We start from the raw sequence: 27,895 nt of genomic DNA, 5'->3' as shown, positions 1-27,895 counted from the left end.
GGTCTCCTGTTTCCTTCTGGAGAGGGCACACATTTTCCCTACTCTTTGTTTTGTTACTGATGTACCTACAGAAGCTTTTCTTGTTGCCCTTGATGTCCCTGGTCAGATTCAATTTTATCAGGGCTTTAGCTTTCCTGACCAGATCTCTGGCTGCTCCAACAATGCCTTTGTATTTCTCCCAGGCTACCTGTCCTTGTTTCCAACCACTGTAGGCTTCCTTTTTGTGTTTGAGTTTGTCCAGGAGCTGCTTCTTCCCTGACACAGACCTCCTGGCATTTTTACCTGACTTCCTCGTGGTTGGGATGCACAGCTCCTGAGCTTGGAGAAGACAACTTTGAATATTAGCCAGCTTTTTTGAGTCCCTCTTTCCTTTAGGACTTCATCCCATGGTGCTGTACTCAAGCAGAACTCTGAATAGGCTGTAATCTGTTCTCATGAAGTCCAGGGTAATGAGCTTGCTGTGCACCTTTCTTGCTGCCCTAAGGATCTTGGACTCCACCATTTCATGGTCACTGCAGCCAAGGCTGCCCTTGAGCTTCACATTCACCACCAGCCCCTCCCTGTTGGTGAGAACAAGGTCCAGCTTTGCACCTCTCCTCTTTGGCTTCTCTATCTCTTGGAGAAGGAAGTTATCAACGCATTCCAGGAACCTCCTGGGTTGCTTATACAGTGCTGTGTTGTCCCTCCAACAGATATCAGGGTGGTTGAGGTCCCCCATGCGGGTCAGGCCTTGTGAATATTCCTTACTACTTCCTTTTTTGTCTCCATACAAAATATTCATGAAGGTTCTCCATAGAGGATTTATATGAAGTAGTCTGATTACTAATCTGAGCAGACACCGTTAAGTATATTCTGAGAGGACAAAACTGTCCATGTATAGTTATAGTTTCATTTAGCCTGGCAGTCAAGAAGTAACACGATTATAATTTTTCAAGTAATTTAGTCATTTGTCATGATTAAAATGTTTTTGATAGCATTTATTTAATTTCTATGCTGGGTATTCTTGGTAAATTATGCTGTAAGATTACAGTTAATTGACATGAAAAAATGTTGAAAATAAAGCATTGTAATCCAGACCACTGGACTGTCTTTCATAAAAATGATAGTTGTTTGAGGTTTCTACCTATTTTTAGTTTTCATTTAACCATCTGATACTATATAATCTGAAAATATTGTATTATCTAGAATATTCGTACCAAGGCTTTTCGTTCAAACCTACGTTTGAAACTCTCTGGTTCATGTCCTAAGAATATTCTTTGATTTTGATAGCAATAATGCTTTTACACTGTCTGGTATGGAAAAGTAACAGTGGTCAAGTCTTCCCAGAATGGTTCAGGCTTGACAACCACGAGTCACACCCATTTTTGGGACCTCATTGTCTGATGCCTTCCCCCCACTCCTCAGTGCATGAAGACCGCCATGTCAGTAATTCAGGGTTCTCCCATCAATCTGCTGTCCCCAATAAACACTTGTTTTCAGCTGGAAACGTTACTCAGTCCTCCTCTAAGATGCTTCTGCCTCCGCATTGATTTCCAGTGCAAGCAATAACTCCAGTCCCTGGCAGAACACACTTGGGAAGTGCAGTCAGTCCATGGAGTATGTTCTTCATGGACTAGTAATGCACTGCATGAGGGATGGATGCTTTATGTGACATTACTTATATATGAACAGAGAGAACATATCCATATGCGAGGGAGTGTGTGTGAAAGTCTCCCATCTGTCTCACCTATCAAGGAAGAAATATGTATCTTGCCTATGACAGTCTATATTTGGAAAGGCTGTATCATGCATTTCCCCCACTCTGCTTGTGATAGGAAGAAGGGTGAGACAAATCATTCCTCACCTCACTGTTCTTCTCAGTGGAGACAAAATCAAGCTACATATTTATCTCCGATTAAAAAAAAAATACTGTAATTGTGATGTCACTTTAGCATGAAGATTAGGTGTGTTATTTGTCTTGTTCAAGTTACATAAAGTGGTCTCATCCTATTTATTTTTTTCTGATGGAGACTCCAACAGATCAAACAAAAATATATGTTGTTTATTACTTGTATTGGCATGAATAAGAGAAGGTTGGGCAGAGAGGGAGAGTGAGTGTAACATGCAGCTTTCCTCTCATGTGACATAGGGCACATGTGTGTGCAGTCATACACTTGAGACAGCACTAGAGGTGAGGGAGGGAGCTCCTAACACCCCTGCACAAACACTGTTCCCCTACTAAGTTCTAGGGTGGAAGCATTTAATGTCTGGGTGGTAAAAATGATTCATGGAACAGTCTGGCTGTAAGACAGTTATACTGAAGACAGAAATGGACCATCCATTAGCTACAGTGGCATTCAGGATTGGGTCCATAGATGAGTTTTCACCTTTGGTTTGGCTTTAAATTCTTTGAACTGCTGTAGTATATATGTATTTGGTAGCATATTTTTTCAGTTTCTCAGCTTGTTTAAGCTTTTTGAGTTATATTTGGTATCTACTTGCAATTCAATAGCTGGTAGTCTGTTAGGAATAAAGATGCTGGGTGTAGTCCCACATAATTTCTAGATCTGTAAGTATAGCCCTCATAATTGGATGTATATGGCAACCCACCTTTACTTCTTTTAAAAAGTATGATTTATTCTATCCCTGTTAGTGAGCAAGAGGTGTATCACTGTTACTAAAAATATTTCATCCAATGTGTAGCTTAAATAAAACTTCTTAAGGTGCAGTGTCTGCAATGTTTCAGTAATAATGGCCCTTCCAAATGAAAATACTTTCATTTTAATTCATCAAAAATCACATTTTATGCCAAAACCTGAAAAGCTTTATTTCTCAGATGAAGATTTTCCTTAGCAGGTTTCAAAAGTTTTTTTCTTTGAATTAGGCAGATGCAATCCTCAGTTCAGGCACAGGGCCAGCATAGAAGGGATGTTGCAGCAAGTCCTCTTTTAGCACCTTCTCTCCACTTTCCACAGAGTTTTTGCTGAGTAGGAAACACCTCTGCCTCCACTCAGGCCCTGTGGAAGATTTTCCAGGAGAAATCTTTCAGCAGAAACACTGATGAGGCTACTTGTTCTGTCAGTGCCCTCTTTCTGCTTAAGTGCTTTCCCCTCCTTCCTCTTCCCCAGTATAGATTCATTTGTTATTAGCAAAAGCATCTGTTTCTGCCTTTAGCATTTACAGCTAGCCTAGGCCTCATTCTAGGTCAACTCTAAAAGTAAGATGAGTACACCTGTCAGATAATATGCATTATGTGATCACGTAGGCAGAAAAAATGCTGACAGTTAAATTATTTCAAAACATAATCAGATAATTGTGACAGCCACCCCAAGACAGAATTTCCAAGTATTGCAATTAGATCAGCATGCACACTGTGGGCTTTTATACATACAGCAAAAGGTTACATTTCGGATCATCAAGGTAGGAATTCACTGTCTTGCATCCTTGCTTCAGTGTGCAGGGGCCTGGCAGAACTATAACCCAAAACGTGGTCAGTTCAACTTGAACTCAGGTCTCTTTGGGGAAGAATCCATCACACAAAAACAGGCTGCATGGAGAAGATGCAGCCTCAGACAGTGGTTTTGTGCAAGACATGCACTCTTAAAGCCCACAGAGTTCAATGGGGATCAAAAAATGAGTGCTTCAGCTGCTCGTGCTCACAGCCAGAGTTCATAGACTTTGTCATGGCTGGATTCCAAAAATCAATTCAGTTTCGTAAAATAAATGGGATGATTAAAGCAATTAAATTATTTCCCTTCCTGGAATGCTGGTGTACTTTTTTAAAATTATATTTCTCTGTAATGACATGTTTAAATTTGTGCCTTAGAATTCGCTAATGTACTTAGCTGAACTCCTGACTCATCTTCTTTCTCATATTCCCCTATGTCCTGTAAATATTGAGTATTTACACATTCTGGACTGGAAAGCCCATAGGAATACACAAAACTGCAAACTTGTTATCATGGCAAAGACTGCAAGAAATGCTGATCATATCCAAGTTTTCTTTGGCTTCCAGACCGATGTGAAGAAGCCAATCTGAACCTGGTTTGTGCCCAGTGAAAATCAGTTTGAAAACTATCTGGTTTTAGGGCCTGTGGATTTCATGTGTAACTGGAGGCACAAACACAGTGAAACTGTTCCTCTGATGTTAACGTGATTGTTTAACAGTGGGGACTGAGAAGACCCTCCCTGGGGACACTTTGGATGAGTTACAAGTCTTCCACTGGTTTCAGGAGGATATAGCAGTTGTCATCGATTCAGCGTATGATTAAGAAAAGTTTTATTCCTCTTGATTTCCTGATAATCCTTGATGACATGACTTCTGCTGTGTCATGGACAGCAACAGAATTTTAAAAATAAAATCTAGTAAATTTGTAGATTTAGTAAATTTGTCTTTACCTGCAAACAAGAAAACTAACATCAATAGGCTAACAATGGTTCCAGTGAAACCACAGGTGGACATCCAGAGTGTTGCACAGGACTAGAATGTGGTTATACTGATGCTGAGTTACTTTCTAATTGGAGATGCTTTAAAAGAAGTTAAAAATACCTTGTTACATCCAAATTCAGTTGTTCAGGCCATCCAAATTCAGTTGTTCAGGCTTAACAGAAAAAAATGAGAGACTGTCTTTTGCAGAGACTGGAGTTAAAGGTGGAGCAGGAAATTATTTCAATGCTGCCAGACCTTATCCCTTATCCTCTTCTGTCCCCTTCAGATTCTTATACCCCATGGCCAACATCAGATTAGAACCATTTCAATAAAAATGAAAACTTAATTAAAACGAATGTTTCAGGAGGTGCTTAACACAACCATAAATATGAATGTACATATGATTAATTGGCTGCTGTATAAAACCTTCATTTCGATGTAAGGAGCTTTTCTTTTGTTTCTCATTTGCTTTTCTACTTTTAAAAAATCAGTAGGGTTGTAAAATTAAAATAATTTGCTGACAGCTATCTTAATCAAGACATTCTACTTTAAAATATCTTTCTTTGGCTGGAAAACATAATGAGAATATTGTGGCTATATTTTTATTTCAAGTAATTGCATATTGTCTGTCTGTAATTGTGACAGTAGAAAAAGAAATGCCTAAAAACAAAGGGTAGATTAAATTGTCAATAAAATCACAAGAAAAGGTTGTTAACAAGAGGTGCCCTGCATGGCTCCTGGTTTCATAATGTATGTTTTGATACTTTAACATCTTTTCTGGATTCCTTCTTAACAACACAAAGAAATCATGTTAGCAGTTAAGTCTCTAATAGATAGACAATATAGATAATAACAGATATGAGTCAAATTTCAGACCACGCATATTTCATGTACTTTGTCTAGCAGAAAGTTATTCTGATAAACATAATGGATTTGTCATATTGACTAATCAAATCAGGAGTATCAGTAAACAGTGTGTCAAAAAAAACCCTATTACATATTATTGTATTACTATATTTTATTTTTACTATTTATTAGTTATTACTACTATTTATAATATATGCTATTATATTCTTTTATTATTGCTACATTATTATTGTTACTATTATTTTAGTACCATACAGTACTAAACATCTTCCAACTTTTCAGTTCTTTACCTACTGAAATGAATGATCTTTTCCTTGAAGTAAAACACCTTGACTGCAATTTACTGTGGTTTGCTTTGTATTACTGATTGTGCTGGCAGATTGGTATGCACGGTTCTGCTCCTCATGCAGACAAACAGTGAATCTTTCTGGATTCCAGTGAGAAGGGCGTCAGCCCTGCTTGTCTGTCATGGCTGAAGGGACAAAGCAAAGCCAGGGACAGCACTTGGAAAAAATCTATTCAGCCTTGAGAAAAGCCCATATTTTTGGAAGCTTTGTTCACTGCTTCCCCATTTCTTTTTTGCACATCCTACCAGAATCCACTAGCTTAGCCATAGAGTAATTTTAATTTAATTTCATTAAGTAAAGAATAACTTACAATTGTGAAGGTAGGGGACAAATGCCAAGAAATTGTCAAAATATTACATTAAAATGGAGGTTTTCATTTCAGTTTCATTACTTGCTCTGGCATCTTTAGTTTCTTCAAAGATATGCTGAAAGTAAAAAGAAGTAGTTATGTCTTATTTTAAAGATACTACATACAGCTTTCTCCCAGTGCTGAACAAATGTTCTCTTTGAGATTGTGCAAATGTGTTTGCTCCAGTGCAAGCTCCTGGGCCTCTCTGCTTTTTCATACACTGGGGAACTGCATGATGTGTAAAATGCGCAGGATATCTTTTTCTTTTGTTTCTTGTTCTAGTTGGTTAGTTACTTTTTATTTACATGGGTTGGTTTTAATTCTTATTTGAATTTATACATAATTGTTGGAACTTCAAACAATTAAGTGCCCTAAGGTATCTCTACTATAAACTGAAACAAATAATGTTAATAACTTTTAATAGATTAATTTCCTATAAACAACCATCCATGGACACTGTTTCAAAACAAACAGCTATTAAAAATGCTCACTTGGGCCCTCCATTGTCCTGGAATTTCACTGCCCAAAAGCAAATGAACTCTCTGCCCTGCAGAGGTTAATGTCTGGAATTCCAATTTTAAAAAGAAACATGACAGAGAGATGTGCTATATCCCTCGTCTACAAATGCGTACTTGCTGCTCACTAAAGGATTATGTCAATTAAAAAAATGACCCCTGACACATGCTCAGTTTCCAGTTATTTGCATGCCTTCACCTGACCTCATTTATTGAAATATTGAAGGCCAGTTGGCATAGGGCAGACTGCATAGGTCTTGGACAGGGAAACAGTGAGGCATGTTTTCAGTGACAGCAAACAGTATCTTACTCAACTTCTAAATGATATATTGAGTTGAAAGAGCTGGAATTTAAGTGGGAAACAATTTAAATCTGAATTGGAATAAATTTCAAATGAGGTATCTGGAGCAGGACAGCACATACAATGGCAATGCCATTTTTAGTGCATTAGTTCTCAGATTGAAACTTTTCTCAAAGTCAGGCCTAGTATTCTTGTCTAAACTTCTCTGCAGTAGTCTGTCACACGATGTCTAACATACTTATGCTTCTAAACTTTATAAATCAAGTACCATATGAATGTAAGTGTTGCCCAGGGATTTTTCCAATGTCTGAATCAAGCTCGACCAAGCTACATGAACACACCTCTGTCATAAGGAACTGTATTATGAATGTAGCCATTTTTCATTCAAACTGTGATACAACTGATTTTAGTTTTAATGTCTTAAGTACTAAGAGTTCAAGGCAGTCCATAGTTAACTCAGAAGTCAGGCAGTGCTTATGGAGATCTTCAGGATTCTTTCCTCAGGGTGCCTTACTTAAGATTTGAGCTGCTGCAGTTTAATCATTCTTATCTTTAATAATTTGAACAGGTAAAGTTTTGGTTCATAGTAGAATAATTTGCAATTTGCAACATTATCTTGGTTCAAATAAGGCCTTAAAAACCATTCTGTGTTTCCCCTTGTGTGCCGCTGAATTGATAAAATTATCTGAACTTCTTTAGTTTTATTTTTATGGAATATTAAAAAAAAAATACTTTTTCCCAAAGCAAATTAATTTACAAGATGCAAGTGCTGACAAAAGCATCTGGTATGTGATAATCATATTTCAAAGAAAGATTGTGTTGTGTTTTGGAAAGGTGGGGTTTTGTGCTTAGCATTAAAATTCAGTTTAAATTGTTGTTTAGCAGAGTTTTTCAATCCATTGCATAATTTCCATGCCTTTCTACCTGAAATGTTTCTGTGAAGTAATATTTTGGTGTCTCTAGTTAGAAGCATGACTTTCTTCTTGTACCAAAATATATTTCAGTGACTGTAATATATTTTGGCTGGTTTCAAGAAGCATACACTCTCTTTTAATCTATACACAACCTCAATTAGTGTTCAGGTCAGTAAGTGGGAAGACATTTATGGAATCAATCATTTTGGGTTAAGGAGTACACATTCTGCAAGCGTACTAATGGAATGGAAATAATGCCTGGAACATCTCCAGAACAGTCACAGTCTCAATGGAGCAATTAAATATGTATGAAGAATGTTTGCAGTGAAGTTCAAACACATCAGCCTGAGGCTTATATTTTTGGTTTAATTTATTCACAGCCACTCTGTGTACTGCTGCTTGATGGTCCAAAAATCCTTCTGCACACTGCCTCCTGCATCGTCTATGTATCCGCTGACTGACAGCTACAGTGACAGTTGCTATTTTTAATCACCATCTCAGGAGCAAGGAGTAGAGTCTGTGGTAGAAAAGTGCAGTGTTAGTATTCAGGTTAACAGTTTTTATTCATTAATAGATTTGACATCATTCACTGTATGGGAAGTAGTCTTCCGAATTCATTCGGTGTTTGAGTATTTAGCAAAACTTCTTAGCCTGAATGTGCTGGCATTATTAGGTCTGCAAATTAGAGTATTGCATGATATGGCCCATATTCTGTGTCTTCATATCACTGCTTTTATCCTTCATGAAAGAGATGCTTGTACTATAGCTAAAGGCTGCTTTTTTATATCATCATGAATGCTAGAGCTCTTTTTAAAGTTAGTGGTAATATTTCCCGAATAATTATTGTTCTTTGCAAAACGTATAAAAGAACACATGCTATTTTCAGGGTCAGTTACTCTTTGCTCTCTTTACTATTTTCAGTAATAAATAAAACCAAACTATCTGGGGCTTTGTAAAGAGATTTTTCATGGGTCTCAGTTCTGTGATTTGTCACTGATCAGAGAGCACCAGAATATTGGTTGGTTCATCTGATAGCACTTCATACATTATGAGTAAGTGGGATTGTCATATAACCAAGTTAGAGCTATTGGCAAAGCAACTGAGCAAAGACATCCTTTTAAAAGGATTACTGCTAATGTAATTACTTGTGGAAGATGTATGGATATCTCCCATATGAAAACACCAGCATCTTAATATGTTCTTTAAGCAATAACATTAGTGGAATGAGAGCTTGCACTCCAGTAATGGCATACACTGCTGGTCGTTAATGGCACGGTGAAGCAAAGGCATTTGTGTAAACACTGAGCTATAGCCAGAAACTTGCTTGTGTTTCTTTAACTAGTTTCAAGGCTGTTATTGAAACAATACTTAATTTCTAGTGACATTGTAATTACTTTATTAAATGGAATGGAGTTGTGAGGCCTCAGAGGTCCCAATAGATTTTCTTCTGGTCTGGAGAAAAATCCCCGTGTATATCCATAGTTAAGTCTACAACTGCTAGTAATATCAACAATGCTTGTGAAAAATATGTGGTGCTAGTATGAACCCTGCTACTGGAGAAGCCAGTGATATGTCACAGGAGTGCCCCCAAATCATATCATTTTCCAGAGAAGCAGAATTAATTTAGGACCTTTAGTTCAGACATAGGGTAAACAATCTTGGTGATGTTGCAAAATTCAGGAAATTCTGGTGACTAGTGAACAGTTGTGGTCAATGGCATTTGATACCCGCTTTAACAATCAAGATGATTGACTTGAAAAAGAACATCCACTTAAGTATATTGAAATAAGGACTGTAACTTCATCTTCTTGAAATCAGTGGTGAAAGGCCAGTAGTCTTCAATGAAACTCTAATACTCTTCTAGATATTGGCAGCTTTTTTTTCAGTTAGTCACAGGGGACCTATTTTAATCAGCTCCATGGCATCCATGCCATGGATTTCTGAAGCATACAATGACAAATAAGCTGTCTGATTAGTTAAGTCTTAAACACTTTCTTTCCTCGCATTTGATAACTTGCAACTTTTATCTTTCTTCACAGTGTAGATTCATATCTTCCATTATTCAATAATTCAATTATTCAATAATTCCCATTATCCAAAATTCTATTGGTGGGAGTATTTTTCTCTCTGTGGATTTGGGATTTTTTGTCGTGGTTTTTTTGTTTGTTTCCACTTCATCAGGCTCCTTTTTCCACCCATTTATTGAATTCTGCTCTTGACTTGTTTTTTTTTTTTAAAGGCTTTTTTTTCTGATTTTGAGAAATAAGAACATTCTTTTATATCCATGGGATTTATATCCTTGGAATTTTTGTATCAGACACCTGATTGGGTTATTTCTTATAATAGGTGGGCAAATAATCTGGCTTTATGAATGTGAGAAGTTGTGTGCTTATGTCGTGTAGCATGGCATTCTAAACTGTAATGTGTCTTATGACAGCTGGCTGTGCCCCACAGTAGCAAGATCAGATTAATAAAGGAAGCTGTCGCAAAGATCTAGGTATGGGTACTCAGAAAGTGATGCATATGAAAAATGCATTACCCTTCCAGGAAAATGATTCGTAGCCAAAATATCCATACTTTTACCATCTGAATTTATTATCCTATATTTATATTTTAGAAGTATCTATATTTATAAAAATGTCCCTTGAATTATACCTACAAGAGATTTGTAGGGCTTGCAGTACTTCAGAAAATCAAACCTTTAAATATAACACCCTGGCTACGGATTTAGGATCCTAGCTAAAGACACAAGATAAATTTGTATCATAAGGTCTTTACCTGGACCATATGAAAATTTAATTAATTTTAACTATCTGTCCATCTTGTCAAGCCCTCTCAGTAGGTTAATTTTTTGTTCTTTCTGATCAGTTTGGAAGTAGAGACAAGTTAAACAATTTTAGGAAATATGAACTACTCTTTGTAATGCTATATTTCAATTTACCTCCTCGGTTTTACAGTTTTTGTTTTTAAATTTGGATGTCTGCAATGAGGTGACTTGCTGTGATTGAGTTAATTCCCACCGCAAGGACAAAACCAGATCTCCTTGAACTCAGAGAGGCAGGATTCAACTTCATTGTCTTTTCCTCAATGAGCATAAAGAGAAAGAAGATATAGTTATCCCATTTGCAAAGTCTGATTGTAGGTACGTTGTAGAAGACGATGCCACCTACTGTCTGGGCTTTGGATTGTTTCAGGAAGCTTTGGGATTTATGACACAGTTGTGCTCATTAGTACATCCACTGCCTGTTAGAGATCAGTTTTATTATTCTCTTTGCAACACGAACAAACTGGGAGAGCATTAGTAAGACTCTACTTTGGCAGTAGGTGTGACTGTATTATAAAACAAACCAAAAATTAAAGAAGCATTTCAATTTGCTACATTTTATTGATTTTTTTCAGTAACAATGAACTAAAACTAAACAATTGCTACAGGCCTTGGGTTACAAAAAGTACAGGCTTAACAAATCATTGCTCTGTACTGCAAAGTGCGATAACACATGTAGAAAGCTCTTGGATATGTTTTAAATATTTCTTTTTTGAAGACCTCCTGGGGCAGAGCTATTTTGAATGGAGTTGATGGCAAGGTCCAATGTGAGACATTCTGACAACACAACAGGCACACATTGCCAGCACAGTATGTTAAGCAAGAGCTGAGTTTCTAAGCAGCTTTCACCTGTGGTAAGGTAATAATTCATTCCAAACTTCTTGACAGCGTGAGCTGTTCTGTTATCATCTTTCTAAAAGAGATTTGAGGACATTTTTCCACATGGTAAGTTCAGTTAGAAAACAGTCTTGATACTTCAGACTGAGCCACACATCCTGTATTTGATGCAAATGTAATTCCAGAAATTAAATAGAATGAAGTATGTTTTGTCCCAGTATGTAGATCTATGCAAATTCAGGGAAACTATCATTTGATTGACAGAGAAATTGGTAACAGCATTACTCAGTAGAAGCATTGTTTAGGTTTGTTCTATGATGCAGCATTTTCTCAAGAATTTGTGGGCTACAGAAGATCTCACGCTGAATGCAACTATGGTCATTTTGATCTGAGGGCAGCTGGCGGCAGAGGAGATATTGTGGCATTCTGTAATTACTCTTCATAGCACATCTGGTGGTTACCCCAGTCCTGTGTAATCCTTCTCTGAAGCCACCCCAGCCCTGCCTAGTCTGTCTCTGAAGCCACCTTTAAATGTCTAATGACATATGCATATATAAACAGTCATCTGTTATAGTGTTTGTGAACACATTTCAAACTCAAAAAATGGCTGATCTAGTATACTATTTCACAGTATTAGAGGGGATTTAAGTGTAAAGTCTATTCCTCCCTAAATACAGCATAAAAATAGCCCTACCACAAAGTGAAGACCTGCTTTAATTAGTGAAGGTAGCCACTGCTTCAGATAAAAAAGATTACCTTTTTTTAGTAGACGTGGATGGGGTTATCAACAGAGAAACCTGTGTGATAGATTGCCAGTAATGGTTGGAAAGGCCCAGGAATGATTCTAAGTCAAATTCATCCTTCAAGGCCTCCCAGCTGGAAGTGACAGTTATTTTTGAGACTCCCAGAAAGAACATAAAGCCAAAAAACTCAGTGGAGTACTGACCAAATTCATCTAATGTCATCCCTGTACAATAACTGAATGACACAGGAGAAAACCGACGACAATACTAACAAAGTTGATCAAAATGACTAAATAAAGCTTTCTGAGAGACCAAATCCAGTCCCAAAAGCTGCTCTCCATTTTACAGCCTTTGTGAAATGGATGCATTTATTTGCTTTGCCAAGGTCTAAAGATTTGACTGATTTTGGTCTCTATAGTGGTTGTTGATCAAAGAAGCCAAATACATCCATCTGTTCCAAATGCAGATTTGTTTGAAAGTCTCATCAACAATACAAAGGCTCACTGTTTTGAGAGAAAGTGGGGCACTGCAAAATATAGCCCTTCCAAAACTATTCCTCTGGCTGCTTTCTGTAGGTGCTTGCTGGAGACTGAGCAATCATGTAAGTGATGGGGAGGCAGCCTGTAGGCTTTTGTGCTTATCAAACACATTTGTTGAAGAATTTCAATGGAAGGTCTATGCAAATTCAGGGAAACTATCATTTGATTGACAGAGAAATTGGTAACAGCATTACTCAGTAGAAGCATTGTTTAGGTTTGTTCTATGATGCAGCATTTTAATATAGCAGTAAAACTAGAGGGGACTCAATCAACATTGGGTAAAGTGTTTAACAGAATATTAATATTTTATTAATATTAATATTTTGAGCTCCATATAATCATGGAAGCAAAGTGAAAGTTGATGTGGCATGTGGGTCTCTGGAAGGTAAACAGAGTGGATGCCTAACCTGACCTAAATTTGGCCCCTTGTTCTGACAGCCCACCTATTCCCTGGACAACAAAGGGCTGTCCCTAACTTGTAGCCTGGCTCTGGTGAAGGAACTAACTTACTGGATAGGCATAAGAGGTGGGATGTTGATTATCTACTCCTTAATACTTTCTGCAAGATGGTTGTAACCCTAGAGGAGATCCAGGAGAGAAGACTGTGGGAGAAGCAACAAATTCTGCTTGTTTGTAATTTACTGATTGTAAAGTCTTAGTTGAAGCAACAATGTCAGCTGAAATTCAGAAATCCTATGCACAAAAAGTTCCTTCTGTTGTGATTGTATAAATTTTTTTTCCAGGACGATGTGTATTACTTATTTTTGGTTTGAGCCTAGTGCCATTGCTGTTCCCAATTTTTTCTGTAGGCAAATAGGATTGCCTGTTGGATGATAAGATCATGTTTCCTTCATAGATGTTAATTATGTGTATGCTCGTCAAGTGTTAATGCTTGGCTACTAGGATATTTTTACTGGGAGGAAAATAGGATCACAGGATAATTGGGAGCATAGGATCACAGGATAATTCAGGCTGGAATTCAGGATCTCAGAAGGTCTCTAGTCTCCTACTCAAAGCAGCATCAGCTCTGAGCTGAGACCAGGTTGCTCAGAGCTTTATCCAGTTGTGTCTCAAAAACCTGCAGGGATGAAAACTACACAGCCTCTCTGAGAAGCCTCTTCCACTGCCTGACAAGACTCATCAGAAACAGTTTTTCCTTATACCCAGTCTGAATCTCCCTTGTTTCAGCGTATGCATTGTTTCTTGTCCTCCTGTCATTCAGTGCTGTGAAGAGGTTGACTCCGTCTTCTTAGTAACCTGCCCAGGGGTAGCGGGGGCAGCATTACATGCTCCCAAAGCCACCCTTTCTTCATGATCTCCATGATCTTGTCCATGTCCCTCAGCCTCTCCTCACAGAACAAGTGCTTCAGCCCCCAGCCAGCCTGGGGACATCCCCTTTAGTTTATTGGTTCTTTTTATGTAACTGGGGTCCAAAAACTGGATGTGATATTCTGGATATAGTCCAACAAGTGTGGAGAAGAGGGAAATAATCATTTCCCTTGATCTACTGGCCATGCCTCTGTTCGTACAGCCCTGGACACTGCTGGGACTCTTTTGCTGCCAGCACACAATCCCAGCCCATGCTCAGCTGGCTATCTACTAATGCCCTTTCTTTACCAAGGTAAGATTGATATTCTCTGGAAGATTTTTGACATAAAAATGCATTGCTCAGGAGGGAAGATTAAGGCTTTTGAGATTTTTTGTGTGTGTGTGTGTGTTGGAGTTATTTTGGAAATACATTTAATCAAAACATAATCAACTTGTTAGATGAAAGAGCCTTCATTTATTCAAAATGCTTTTGAAAAAACCCCACCACACATTAAAGAGCAGTTCAAAACAATTGTAATTATATTTTACTTTGATAGGGTTTGCAGAAATGTAATTGTAAAAGGCACAACATCTTGATGAATGAGAAGTTTTATCCCGTAGATACAACGGTGTATGAAAGCTAAAATAATGAAAAATTTCTTATTCCACCAAACTATTATATAGCTAAAATGCACAGAACATAGAAGCCTGTTAAACTGTTATGATTAGCTTATTCTAAATTTGAACTGTATTTTTTAATTCTGGTTCTGGATATAGTATGTTGTCTGAAAAGCTGTGAGAATAATTGTATACTATACAGCCCTCCCACCTACGCTTATCAAAAGCTTTGTTTAAGAGCAGCAACGTGACAGCATCTGGGTAAGGACAATGTGTTCCATATGTTCTACACACATAAAATCATGCTCCATTTTTATCCTTAATGCTTTGGAATCATGATCACAAAGTTAACGGGAAATTTTATGGGGTTTGTGTTGGGTTTTTTTGTTTGTTTGGTTGGTTGGTTTTTTTTTCCCAAAAAACTTGCAAGGATAATTTTAAGACTCTGCAACATAAAAATGCTTGGTGAAGTCATTCCGGTTTTCTAAAATGTGTTTTAAAAAGCGAATAAACCCCAACTTTTCAATGTCATTTTTCATTTGACAGTTTCTAAATAGAGCTTTTCCATTATTTTATTCAAAGACGAGTTTTGACAGTTCCTAATAAAATGTATTTGTTTTCCAATTCAAGAAGGCTTTTCTCAATTTTCTTAAAAGAAATGAAAACATTGCAAACTGACTTCAGTTTTGAGATTCAGCTCTGGACCAGGTGCCTGGTGTGTATGTCTTGATTATAGCTGTCACCATACCAGCTCCTACTACAGCCAGTGGAGCTCTGACCAAGGCAGTTTGCCTTGAGTAGAAAGTTATATTTACTCACTTGAATAATTTTCCAGACTCCACCAACTGAATAAAGGTGGGATTCGTGTGCCTAAATATAGGTATTGACTAATTTTAAATGATTTAGTGTATTGAAAAAGTGCACAGGCCTGGTAGACATGACACAGGACTCAGAGTAGATCTGTTGGAGGGTCTGGAGGCCAACCAAGGTACTCCACAGTGCCCAAATCACACTAAACACATATGTCTAGGCAGCCAAATCTCACATTGCATCTCTGTCAACAGTAATGAGAGATTAGGTATGTTAGCTCACATGTAGATTTCTACCAAAAAAAAATAATAATGGTTAAATTTCTGGCTGAATCTGAATTCCTTATAAAATGTTTTAATTGTACTGACCTAAACCATATGTAAAATATTCTGTGTTAAAAAAGTTAATCAGTTGTTCACTTGGCTCTAGCCAAAATGTAGCAGACTTCACACGTGATTTAGAAAAAAAAAAAAAAAAATTGAATCATTGAAATGCAGAAAAGAAATATGAATCTATAATATCCGGAAGAAAACACTCAGAGTGTTACCTATGTAGTAAAACCTTGATCAGTGCTAAAGTTTCATTAATTGTGAAATAAACTGTGATTTAAATGCTAGTAAATTCAGTAATTGGGAATTAATAAATTAAGCTAGTTATTAATGAAAGAGTTGGTTTGTTATTTCCTTGGTATTACCACCTTTCTGACTCACATGTTGTTAATTGTGTCCTCTTGAATATCTGTCACTTTGTTGGCAAGTAAACTATCTAGAAATCCAAATAACCCAGATCATAGATAGGCTTGAAAATGTGATGTTAAATCCACATTTATGCTCTTGCTTGTTTCTAAAACTAAAATTTAGTAACATGTTTCAACTCAGAAAAATCAAAGAGGTGTTGGGATATACCTCTAGCCCCTGCTATAGATCTGAAGATCCTAATTTTAGGCTCTTACAGTAGCATTCTAATTACCATCTATATGCATTTGAAATGGGAGTTTCCTTCTAAATGTAAAAACATCTGTTTTTTCCATTTCAAAAGCTTTTTCATGTTCTACATTGCAATGAATTTAAGACTTCATGGTAACTGAGAAAAGGAGGACAAGATTGTTTTCTTCTCATAACCAGTTTCTGTGACAGTTACTGAGGATGCTGGAAACATGGAAATCTGAAGTCCCTGTTATGTATGTTTAGGCATATGATCCCATGTCTTTCCACTATGATGAACAGCAAGCCTTTACCTCGCTCTTGCCAGGGACTACGAGTAACGTAAAGACTTAATAACTAGCCACTAAGATACTCAGTTGGGTGTGGGAAATCTGTGTCCAGAGAATTGTACTAAAACTGACTTGCTGATACAAAGTAGAGCAGCTCCGACTAGAGTCTGAATCATAGTACCATGCAGCATCCAAAATACTGGTTATTATGTCATTCAGCAGGTCTCTTTAAGACTGATATTCAAATACCTGGTCTGAATCACCCAGAACAGGTGTTGGCCCCTGGTCTGTCTGCCTCATCCTGTGCAGCTGAGATGCTGCCCTAACTCCTGGCTCTTCCACCACAGGTAGGTGCAGCAATCATACCCACTTCTGACACAGCTTCCTTTATATTACAGAAATCGTCCCTTTCAAAGGTAAATTCCATGTATTGATGAACTGCCCTTGCCTGAATATAAACCATTTTTGCTAAAAAATTGCCAGGCAGATCTATTCTAAGGCACTTCCAATGCCCTGAAAGCGTTTTTGAGAATTTTGTTCTGTTGTTTCTTGAGCCAGCTGTCTTCCACCCCCCATTCTATTGACAGAGTTAAGTGATATATCCGTCTGAAAGTAAACCAGAGAAATGGCTTCCCTTTGCCTTATATAGAGTTGTGGTGTTTTTTTCTAAATGCTTTCTGCTGGAGTTAGGCAATTAACTTCTAACTTTGGAAGTTGAACATGGAGTAGAGTTCCTTGGATATAACTCATGTGAGTCCTGTACTACCTTGTGTATGATAGGTGGTGATTGAAAATGTTTTTTACAGTAAGACCACGAAGCTTCTTAAACTGTTTTTCCTTTTCTGTGTCACAGATAGGAAATGGCATTTGAAACTTAAAGCTTATGGCTGATGAGTTTAATTTAAATGAGCTGCTGTTTGAAATAGATAACACTTTCATTTTAGTAAATTAATGGTGTGGCAAAAGTAAACTCGAAGATGCTTCTACCTATAATAAAAAAATGATGCTCTCTAGAATTCTAATATTTCACTATGTGATTACGTTACCTAATCTTATTCACTTTACTACATGAAACATAGTAAAATGTTTCCTCTGTGCATTAACATAAATGTAATTTCAGACTTTATACAAATCTTTGTGCAAAAATCCCAAACAGCTCTGGAATCAGATACACTAATAAAATTGCAACTGTCGCAGTCAAAGGATAGAAGTAAAGCAAGGTTTGTCAGAGAGGTAATATCCTTTCTTTGACAAGCTGATATAACTGTAAAAAATAAACTAGTGCTGTTTGCATTCACAATTTTTTTTTTTTCATTTTCTAAATAAAATGAATGTGTAAAAATGCGGAATAAACATTTCCTGTTTTGCCAAACTTGGAGCATCCTTTATACTCTGGGGTGTCCTGTTTCTTCAGCTCACCAGGCAGAACGATGACAAGTGTAGAGCAGAAGGCTTAACTGGGACTGCAAGGTTCTCAGAATGGGCAGTATCTGCTCTTGATAAGCATTTATGAGCCAGTCCCAACACAGAGTTCCCTTTGCTATTCCCAGAGAGTATTTCAGAACTTGAAATTGCAGAACAGGTATTTCAGAACTGGCAGTTACTGGCAAATACTGACTGACTTACCCACTGCTTCCTGCTGTAGGATGGAACTCGGAAATACACTATTGTGATGGCAAGTTTTCTGAAAATATAATGCAATTTAAGGTTTGAATTAAAATCCATTTACTTTTAATTGGTATTTAACTTCAGATAATTAAGTCTTTTTGATGGTAATCTACATTAATATACTTTCTCTCATTTATTTATGCCTGCAGAAGGTGCCATAGGGGTGTGACACTCTGAAATCTGGCAGTAGTATTATTCCATATCTTTGCCACATATTCCCATCAAGGGAACAAGCACCATATTTTCACAAAAGAGATCCAGTGTAATTAATTTTTCAAATATTCCTAGGTATTTTTTGCATGTGACTTCTTCTAGGTTGTGTCTTGTACTAGCATTTCAGTTCAGTAGCCCACTTCTGAAGGGGATCCCCCAGTCACCTCTCCACCCACCCTTCGCTTCCCAGCATGGGATCTCACCTAGTGCTCACTCCAGCCCACAGGATGCAAACACCGTGAATATGGGGTCCTTGGCACCAACCGTGCCACCCCACTGCAGTAGACGCTGATGGAAGCAGAGCTCTCGAGCCTCTGCTGTCCCTCCCTTATGAGCCCTGTCCCGCTGGAGCAGGAGAGCAGTGGCCAGCTGGAGGCTTGAATCCATACTGCTCCACAGAACGCAGATGCTTTTCACCAGCAGAGCATCTGTCCCTTGCACTCGTTTAATTGCAGAAGTGGTGCTGGCATCAAGCAACAGGAAGACTAAATATTTTACTTTAAATGGGTTTAGACTTGCTATTTTTGACAGATTTAATAACAGAACCCTTCTTAATTAAAACAAGTGAAATAAAACGTGTTGGCATTTGCATATGAACATCTGTAGTAGCATTGTTCTTTATAGTTATTGTACACTGTGGGACAGTATGTTTGGCCAGTGCTGATTCTGGGATTAAAAATTATGGAGAGTATTTAACTTGATGGATGATCTTTCTTTCCTGAGGCCTGGAAAGCATTTTTAAATATCAAGAGCTGTAAAATTTTTTCCTGCCTTTCTGTATCTGTTTTCACAGGGTGTTCCTAGTTATTTTTGCATGTTCATGAAAAATTGACATTATAAACCACTGCAACTGAACACATAAATGGTAATTTATACAACATTGATTAGAATTGCATTTCTGTTTCGTACAGCACTATCTGAAGCTGAAAGTTTTGATGAATGCTGATTGAATGCTAGGTGGTTTTACTTAGAGTTTAAATATACCTAGACTATATGTTAGTTACTTTTCTTTATTAAATTCACACATATATTATACATTTAATTAAGTTCATATGCTCATTTCCTTAATGAATAATAATAGGAATATAGAATTTGTGATCTCGTTTCTTTATTACTGTGTCCTTCTGTCCCAAATGTACATAGTATTAAGCAATATCTGGAGTGCTTATTAGTGATGTTTAACAGTCTTTAAATGACCTGGCTTAGTGGCAATTATGTGTGAAAGTGTGATGAAAAATTCTCAAAATGCTGTGTCATACAAATCTAAGAGCTACTTTTGACTAACACAGGTACGGTTTTTTTCTGGAAAAGGTGTAGTCAAAGGGCAAGATACTGCTTTTTGGCTCTTAGAAAAGACAAAATGAAGGTGAGGAAAACAGCCAAAGTTTGTCTTTCATCTCTTCAGTCAGTCTTAGCAGAACTCTTGCTATCTGATCATCAAAGCTGTAGCTTCATAAAAGATTTGGCATAGGGTCAGGCAACACAAGAAAGTTCTAAATAGCTCTAACAGTGGGCAGCTCAAAGCTCCTGGTAAATTGAAGGTAGTATTATCTTTCCCTTATGTATGGCTGTGCAAAGAATATTTGGTATTTGAGCAGTGAAAGATTTCACTTTCACTATGTGGCAGTTTGAGAAATGAGGTCCAAAAACACACCAGAATTTGTTTTCTGTACATTTTGCCCTGCTGATTTAGACATGAAGGATCAGGAGACTCAGAGTGGAAACAGTTCTTGTTTCCAACTTTAAACATTTTGTGAACTTGTATACATTTCTTCGCTTGTCTTTATCTTTCCAGGGACAAATTTAGTTTTGTTCAGTTTTCAACTCAGTACAGGCAAATAATGCAGACTGTTTCCTGAAAATGTGGCTGGATGGAGTCAAAGGTGCTTCTGGCATAGGTCTGGAGGGGATGCACTGTGAATGGTTTTGTGGCACTGCATTGGGGCACAAGAAGATGAGTCAGGGCCGCATAGACTCTGCCTAGGGAATTGCTGCTGTGGGAGGTAGGGCACGCAAAACAGCAGAAGAGAGTGTCTCCAAGCAGGCAGGACCTAAGATCACTGCAGGATATTGTGTCTTTTCTTAGCCAAGACCTCAGAGAACATCAGTAACTTAATGCTTGCCATACTGATCTAATGAAGTGGCACCAGCAAGCCAGCCTTCCTGTTTGAATTGGCTTTGTCATGGGCCATAATGTTACTGAGTGATTAGAATATGTGCACTTGCATGGGAGGTTTACAGATGTAGCCAGCAAACCCTTTATCAGCAGGCAGTGCTGTTATTTTGGAATTAAAACAAAACTAAATGACGTGGCTCTCCCTCCACCTGAAATACAACCAGAAAGTCTTAGGTTTGCATCGACACTTGACATCATTGGAGTCAATTGCAAAGCATGGGTATTCCCTTCTCCTTTCCTGTCTCGGTCTCTCACAGCTTTTCCTCCAGAGCCCAACTCTGTGTTTCAGAGAAGTCCATCTGCTGCTCTGACCCAGTGACTCAGCGCCCTCACAAGGCAAGGACTGCACAGTCATGGGATGGCCATAGTGGCATTTCAGATGGCAGTATGGCGGGGCTTCCCTTTGGGCAGTCAGGTTGCAAACCCTGGCCTGGCAGGCAGTCTACACACTAGGCTACACAGGCTCAACTGTGACACTCTTCAAAAAGGAGTTTCCAAATTGCTGGCTCCTGATGGGAGAAGGTCTTTATTTCTGCTAGTTACAGATGTAGAGAATTATTGATGTATCTGAATGCAGTTACACATTCAGAGAACAACTACGGTATTGCAGATTCCAGGAATAAGCAGCGTTTTGTTTTCTCCACAGACAAATTTGGGCTCATCCCATTCATAAAGAACTTGCAGGTCATAAGTTCAGGACTGTGCAGGTGCAAGACAAAGGGAGAAGAGTTACAGACCAGTCAGCCAGGGCAAAGACAATGTCTGCAGTAAGACGAGGGCACTGGCAAAACAGCACTGTAAGGGACTCTGCAGAGTCTTGAGAAGTCTTTGGTGCCAAACTGATCTTACAAACTCTGTTGGGAATTAGATTGTTAACACAGTTTATGTCCAGCAAGCAGTGTGGTAGCTGCTACTCCTCATATTCTAGGAAGTTGAGTATTTTGGGTTGTCCCTACCACTTGGGAAAGGAAACAAGCCAAGCTTGCTTGGAGGCAATGGCAAAAGTCATCTTTACTTTTGCCACTGTTCAGTGAAGTGACCCATGAAGTATCCCAGAGCATAAGAATGGAAACATCTACTGAGGAAAGATTCTGGCAAAGAGTCCTACAAAAAAAATTATGTCCTCACAGCAGTGGATTACTCACACCACTGGGTTATGTGAGTTTTGCTTTCTTTCACTGAGCATTTAGGATTTATCTTAGACATCTGGAAGAGCTTTTTAGGAAATCTTACCCTATTGTCAGTATTTTGGAGTGGATAAAACCAGGTAGCCCTGACACATTAACTTTAGAGTATTGTCTGCTGAAGAAGGGCACAGTTCTGCTCACCCAAATGCACACTATTCTCATTTGATTTTCTAGGGAATGTGTTGGCCTCAACTGGCCCTATTTTGATCTGTTAATTTTTCTTGCTGTGGTGTCACACTGGCTTTGTGTCCTTGGTGTTCTTGTCCAGGTTATTTTTTTCTTTCATTACACTTTGTAAGTATATAATGTACCCGTGTTTCTGATTTAAGTTTTCTCAGTTCTTGTTCACCCTTTGGCCACAGCTGTGGCAGAGTGCGGCAGACAGGGCATCTGGGCACTGGGACACCAGCAGAGAAAGTTCTCAGGAAGTCCCATGAGGAGAGCTTTTCTCAGCGAGTGAGGGAAGAGCACCAGCAAGGGAGGGCTGATGGAGAGCTACTTTCATTTACAACAGGAGTTTTGTTTAAAGAGTCAGTAGTAAGGTCCAGCCTGAGCTCCAGTTATCATGTGCAAAGTGACAGCCCAGGCATTGTATACAAGGAGCAGAGCGACAGAAAGAGTGGGGATAATTTTGTTGTGATTTTTGAAAGAGCAAGGGGTGTTTAGAAGAAGGACATGATATTTTCAGCCTGACAGGCAGAAATAGGGCTGAGTTCATACACACAATGACCATTGCATGTGTGGGCAATGTAGATATGTATGGACTCTCACAGCAAAAAGAAGCCCACTGTTCCCAGTAACAGTCCTATTAGCAGAGTTCCTTTTGTAGCAGCAGCTGTGCAGTGCACTGCATGCCAACTTAATGGGCACAGAGTTTAGAAAGCTTCTTAGGTGAACAAATGAAGTCTGTGATCTCATAGCAAAGCAGCCCAGTGCAAACTCCATGAGAACACTGTGAAATTTATGGGCAGATTGAGGAAAAAAAAAAAAAGGACTCATATTTCCCAGAGACAGCAGGGAATATGCAGCACTGCCTACCTCTATACTGGACTGCCCTGAATCAAAGATGCCTGGTTTTCTAAACATTTCATGCAAACCAGTCATTCACCAGGGTCTGCACTATGCTGCAGTGACAGCCTTTCTCTATTCACATAACTATGACCTCCCCTGAGCAAGCAGAAGATTCATATGTGACCAGACTTTTACAAAGTTTCAGAGATCACACAGGGCAAAGCTGTGGATGACACCTGTGATGGGAGCGAGTAACTGGTGACATAACGCTCCAGCTCTTTCTCCACTGCCACGTGCTTTCCAAATAACTTGTCTAGCGTTGGGTTATCAAGACTTCAGAGGATGATGGCTATGTGCTTGAACACTAGGGCAGGAGAGTGGAGACACTGAACGTAAACTAACACCAGGTACTGGGCATAGTTTGTTGAAGGTGGCCCATTGCATGTGAATGTTCTGTTCTGTACTTAATGCTGATTGTCGCAATGTAAAGGAAAATGAAGTGTAATGACCTTTCTTCTCCAGAAATGGCATTTCTTCATGATAGAGACTGCAAGGTTGAGGTTATGACCCTGTCTGCCATGAGGGATTATCTGCAGCCACCACTAAGGACAAAAACCTGCTCAAGCTTCTGGCCCATGTTTTGCATAATCTCTCATAGTGTATAATATGCTGGGTGATAGATGCTAAGTCGTTGGTCAGCTTGATCAAAATTTATAGTCCAAGAAAGTGCTGTGGTGGGAAGGTACAGAAGCCAAAGACATCTGGTTTGGCCCTTGCTAAGTATGTGAGGGCAAAATTAATATTCTGATGGCAAATGAGAGCCAGCAGTGTGGATTCAGTTTAGCATGAGTGACTTGATTTGACAAATTCAAGACCAAGCTCAGTCCTGGATATCAAAGATTATAGACATACAGGATTAAAAAAATTAACTGCTTCTTAAGAGGTTCCTGGCAGTAGAAAGTTCCTCTCTTCAAGCTTTCCCTCAGTTCGGTGTAGAGCTGAGGATGTTAGCTCGTCCCTGGCAGTGATAACCACAGTGCTGACTTTTCTGGACCTACCTAATAATTTTGACTTCTCAGTACGCAATTGGCCTGGACAGTGGCTTTTTGCAGAGGTTTGGGTTTTTTTTTTTTAACTTTTATTCTTCTTAGCAATCTTGTATCTTGAAGAGTATGGGCTAGGTTGTAAAATTTGTGCTATTGTAACTGAATAGGTGCCCAGGGCGCATAATCATTCAATACAGCAAGCTAGAATTAGAAGTGAGATATAAAAGTGTATCTCCTCTGTGAAGTAGAGAAAGAAGTTTCATTTTTTAATGTCTGGTACAGAGACGAGTCAGTCCTTTCTTGCCTTTCCCCTTTTAGCCCTTCTGTAAGCAGAAGGACTGTCCTGCCAGCAATACTGTGAATAGTTTGATGGTGTAGCACTTCCTCAGTAAGGTGCATTGCAGAATAAAGGCAAACAACACTGGCCCAAACACTGCAGGGTAGCTCACCTTGGTGCATCTGGTACAAGTTACGTCAAGTTAAATGAAATCCTCGTCTTCTGCTCTTAATCCCCAGGACAGTGGGGCAATGCTGTACTTGCACAAGAAGTGAACTGAACTCTAACCCAGACTAACTCAGTTGATAGTAACTCCAAAAGCATGTATTGAATATCTTGCTGTGTTCCAGTACCATAGGTCAAAGACACAACTGAGTGCTAATTATGCTGTTTAATGCAACCATTTCAAAAGTCAATTTCTAAGCTTTTTTTATTGGTTTCACATTTTCTTATTCTATTAACAGCTCATTTTGTGCTCTCTTCCCTCCCTATCTGACATTTCAGAATGAATAACAAAGCAGTTTTTAAAGTGCATATGCATTTCCTCAAGGAAGTCAGGGCTTGAACACACACATTGGTCATTGCATGCATGCCGATGAAGCATGAAAAAAAATAAATCTGCTTTTGCCTGCAAACGTGCCAAAGTCTGACCTTCCATGCTTTGAACTCTTGCTCCAAAACGCAAATGCATAATTCAAGAGGACTGAAGCAGAATAGTGTTAAGCATAACTTCTGGGTACCTGGTTCCCATAGCAAACTACAAAGACTTGAGTTACATTTCTAAACTGTTCGTGCACTGGGAGATGTGGGTTCCTCAGCATGAGGATGGTGATAATCAGGGCACCCAGTGGCCAGGACAGTCTGCAGGGGCCATCAGACAAGCACTGAGGACTCTGTTCTTTCTGGAGATCTCAGCTAAGGAGGGAACATTTACCTTCATATGAAATTCAGATACGAAAGTGAAATAGGTGGGACAACGCACCTGTGTGGGGCTCGAGAGACTGTATGCATGAGAGAAACACCATAATGGATCACCTTTCCAAAAGTAAGCCATTCCAGGTACATGCCAAAACGCAGCCTGTGGAAAAATCTGTCAGGTTCAGGTACCGACAGGTGAGATGGTAGCTAAGCAAATGTTTTGGGAATAAGCAGGCTTGAATATTGCTTAGGTCTAATTAAGTCTAATATGCCTCATTTGTTTTCTTTCTGGCCCAGATGCTGGTAATACACTCAAGGGATACTTTTATGGTGCCAACCACAGTGTTGATTATAACCAGATTTATTAAGAATAAAAATAAATGTTCAAAGGTAAAGGTGGTAGCAATCAAGTCATTTTGTGTCTCATTATATCGTGAAGAAACATATCCCATTGTGCCACAGAAGAATGATGTTTAGGAGTCCAAATGTGTACACTACTGCTTATGTGCATATTTCTTTTCCCTTTCTACACAGACACAGTCAAGGCTGATGTATAAAAAGAAATGCCTACAGACTGGTAGCCTGTGACTACTGGTGTACAGATTTTTCTTTTACTCTTCTGAGCATTTGTCCCATTTGGAAGTGTCATGGGAAATATTCTTCACCTTGGTTTACAGCTCTTGGTAGCTGGAGAAAATGAGACTTCATTGCGGTGAAAAAACCCTCCACCCTGCCACAATTACTTAGCTCTGTGTGTGCATTCAGATGTTGATGTGCCCCTATTATAGCACAGATTGACTAACAGCTATGGCTACTGGGAGCAGCCTTGCTCCCCCTCAAATTACCAGCTAAATTTGCCTGCTTCCATGGAACCGGGAATTCAGTCACTGCTACCAACTCTGAAGGATATCACCAAAGTGCTGCTGGAAATGATGCAGAGCTATTTTGAGGGGATAGCTTAGAAAGATATTTTCTTAAATACCATATTGCAAAACTGTATGAATTAGCCAAATGTGTCTTCTGGAATTCTCATAGCATTCATATGGAGGCTTTATTACTTCTGTAATTCACTCTTCACTGACTTTTCAGAAATGCTATAAAATGTGTTGAAAACTTGTACGAAGGACATCTTAGGATACAAAGCAAAATCTTTCTACAGTCCGCAGAATTTACTATAGCTTAATTTAGTGCAGTGAAAATTCCTTTCATACGTATGTTTCTGTATAAAAATTTGACTTCACAGTGTCCTATAGCTCCTACAGCTGAGAAAAGACTTTTTGAAGGTTCTAATGTCTTTGCTGCCTTATAAAATATCTCAAATTCTTCATTTGAATTTGGCCTCGATCATACAGTCCTTGGTACATCGTTATAGTTTACTTTGTTCTTACTTTACTTAATTGGTTTGCATCTTCAGTGAAAAATATTGAATGAAAGACCAGTGATACACTCCAGACTAATTTGCAACATGCTTAGTACTAGCTACTAGATTTCTTTTCACTAAGGATACAGCTGACTCCTTTCCTATCTTGAATTAAATTATTTGTTTGTACACTTTATTTTCTTTAATCTCTTTTCATCAGCAGAAAAGTACTGATAAAGGAATAGTTGACCATTAGAAGACAGATAAAATAGAATTATGCATCTTAATTTCTACCATATTCTCCAAGAACTTTTTTTTTTCCCCTTGCAGGACGGTTCTGTTTACTCTGACCTCAGTAGTTGTGCTTGTCATCACTACTGACTGGATCAGCTGGGACAAACTGAATCGTGGATTTCTGCCAAGTGATGAAGTCTCAAGAGCCTTCTTGGCTTCTTTCATCTTGGTGTTTGACCTTCTTATCGTCATGCAGGTACACTCTCCTAATGTTTCATTCAAGCTGTTGAGGCTGACTAGCCACTATATTTCCTCTAGAGCAAATGGTGTTTACCTAAGACTACATAGGTAAATAAATGTTTAGTTTGCAATCACTATCAGTAGGGGAATTTTTAACATCATTCTCAGTGACTTTGCAAAAAGCCCGCTGGCCTTTTATTGTGAAAACACTGCTGATTTCTCTTCTTAGACTACCAGGTAAGAACTGCATGGCTTTCCAAATTAGAAGGTGTTTTCTGCGAAAATGACATCAGAAAAAGAAACAGAAGCCAGTTATTTTGTAAATTCAAAGCTTCTGTTAGGAAAATGAGAGAAATTTGGCCAAACAAGAGCAAAGTACTTATATATTTCAAGTATTTACAGTAATAGGTATGCACACATTATAGCATTTTAATAGATGTGAAATAGTATTTGCTATTAAGATTTCTCTTCCCACTTTCATATTGTGCTGATTTTGTTTGGGATAGAGTTAATTTTCCTCACAGTAGCTAGTATGAGGCTGTGTTTTGGTTGTGCCGAGAAGAATACTGACAACATAATAATGTTTTTAGTTGTTGCTAAGGGATGTTTATATCGAGTCAAGGACTTTTTCAGTTTCTCACGGCACCTGTGTTCCCAGCTGCTTCTCTACAAGAGGCTGGGAGGGGACACAGCCAGGACAGCTGACCCAAACTGACCCAAGGGACATTTCATGCCACAAAACATCATGCTCAGAATATAAGCTGGGGGGAATGGGACAGGGGTGTCTCTCTCTCTCTCGGGCTTGGTCTGTCTCTGGGGCTCTGGGTCTCAAGCTCTCTGGCTCTCTCTACTCGGGAAGTGGCTGGGAATCGGTTGGCGGGTGGTGAGCAGTTGTATAATTTGTTTTCTTTTCCGTTATTTTCATTACATATTATTAGTAGTAGTATTACTATTATTGGAATTTTTGATATT

The 27,895-nt window shown here is 38.6% G+C and overlaps 1 protein-coding gene across 1 annotated transcript in view; it reads left to right on the top strand.

Moving 5' to 3' along the window:
• Positions 1-26,939, top strand: part of LOC104510396 (transmembrane protein 117-like) — a gene marked incomplete at its 3' end in the record, with an annotated part of 134,021 nt that extends 107,082 nt beyond the window's left edge. Inside the window, exon 5 of the mRNA XM_010152635.1 lies at positions 26,780-26,939. Within this exon, the coding sequence (XP_010150937.1) occupies positions 26,780-26,939 (160 nt within the window). The remainder of the gene's footprint in view (positions 1-26,779) is intronic.
• Positions 26,940-27,895: the final 956 nt, after the last annotated feature.

This window comes from Eurypyga helias, unplaced genomic scaffold (genome assembly GCF_000690775.1).
Source record: "Eurypyga helias isolate BGI_N326 unplaced genomic scaffold, ASM69077v1 scaffold10950, whole genome shotgun sequence".
Taxonomy (NCBI): Eukaryota; Metazoa; Chordata; class Aves; order Eurypygiformes; family Eurypygidae; genus Eurypyga; species Eurypyga helias.
The sequence above is the reverse complement of the archived record's forward strand: the minus strand, read 5'-3'. Positions and strand labels throughout refer to the sequence as shown.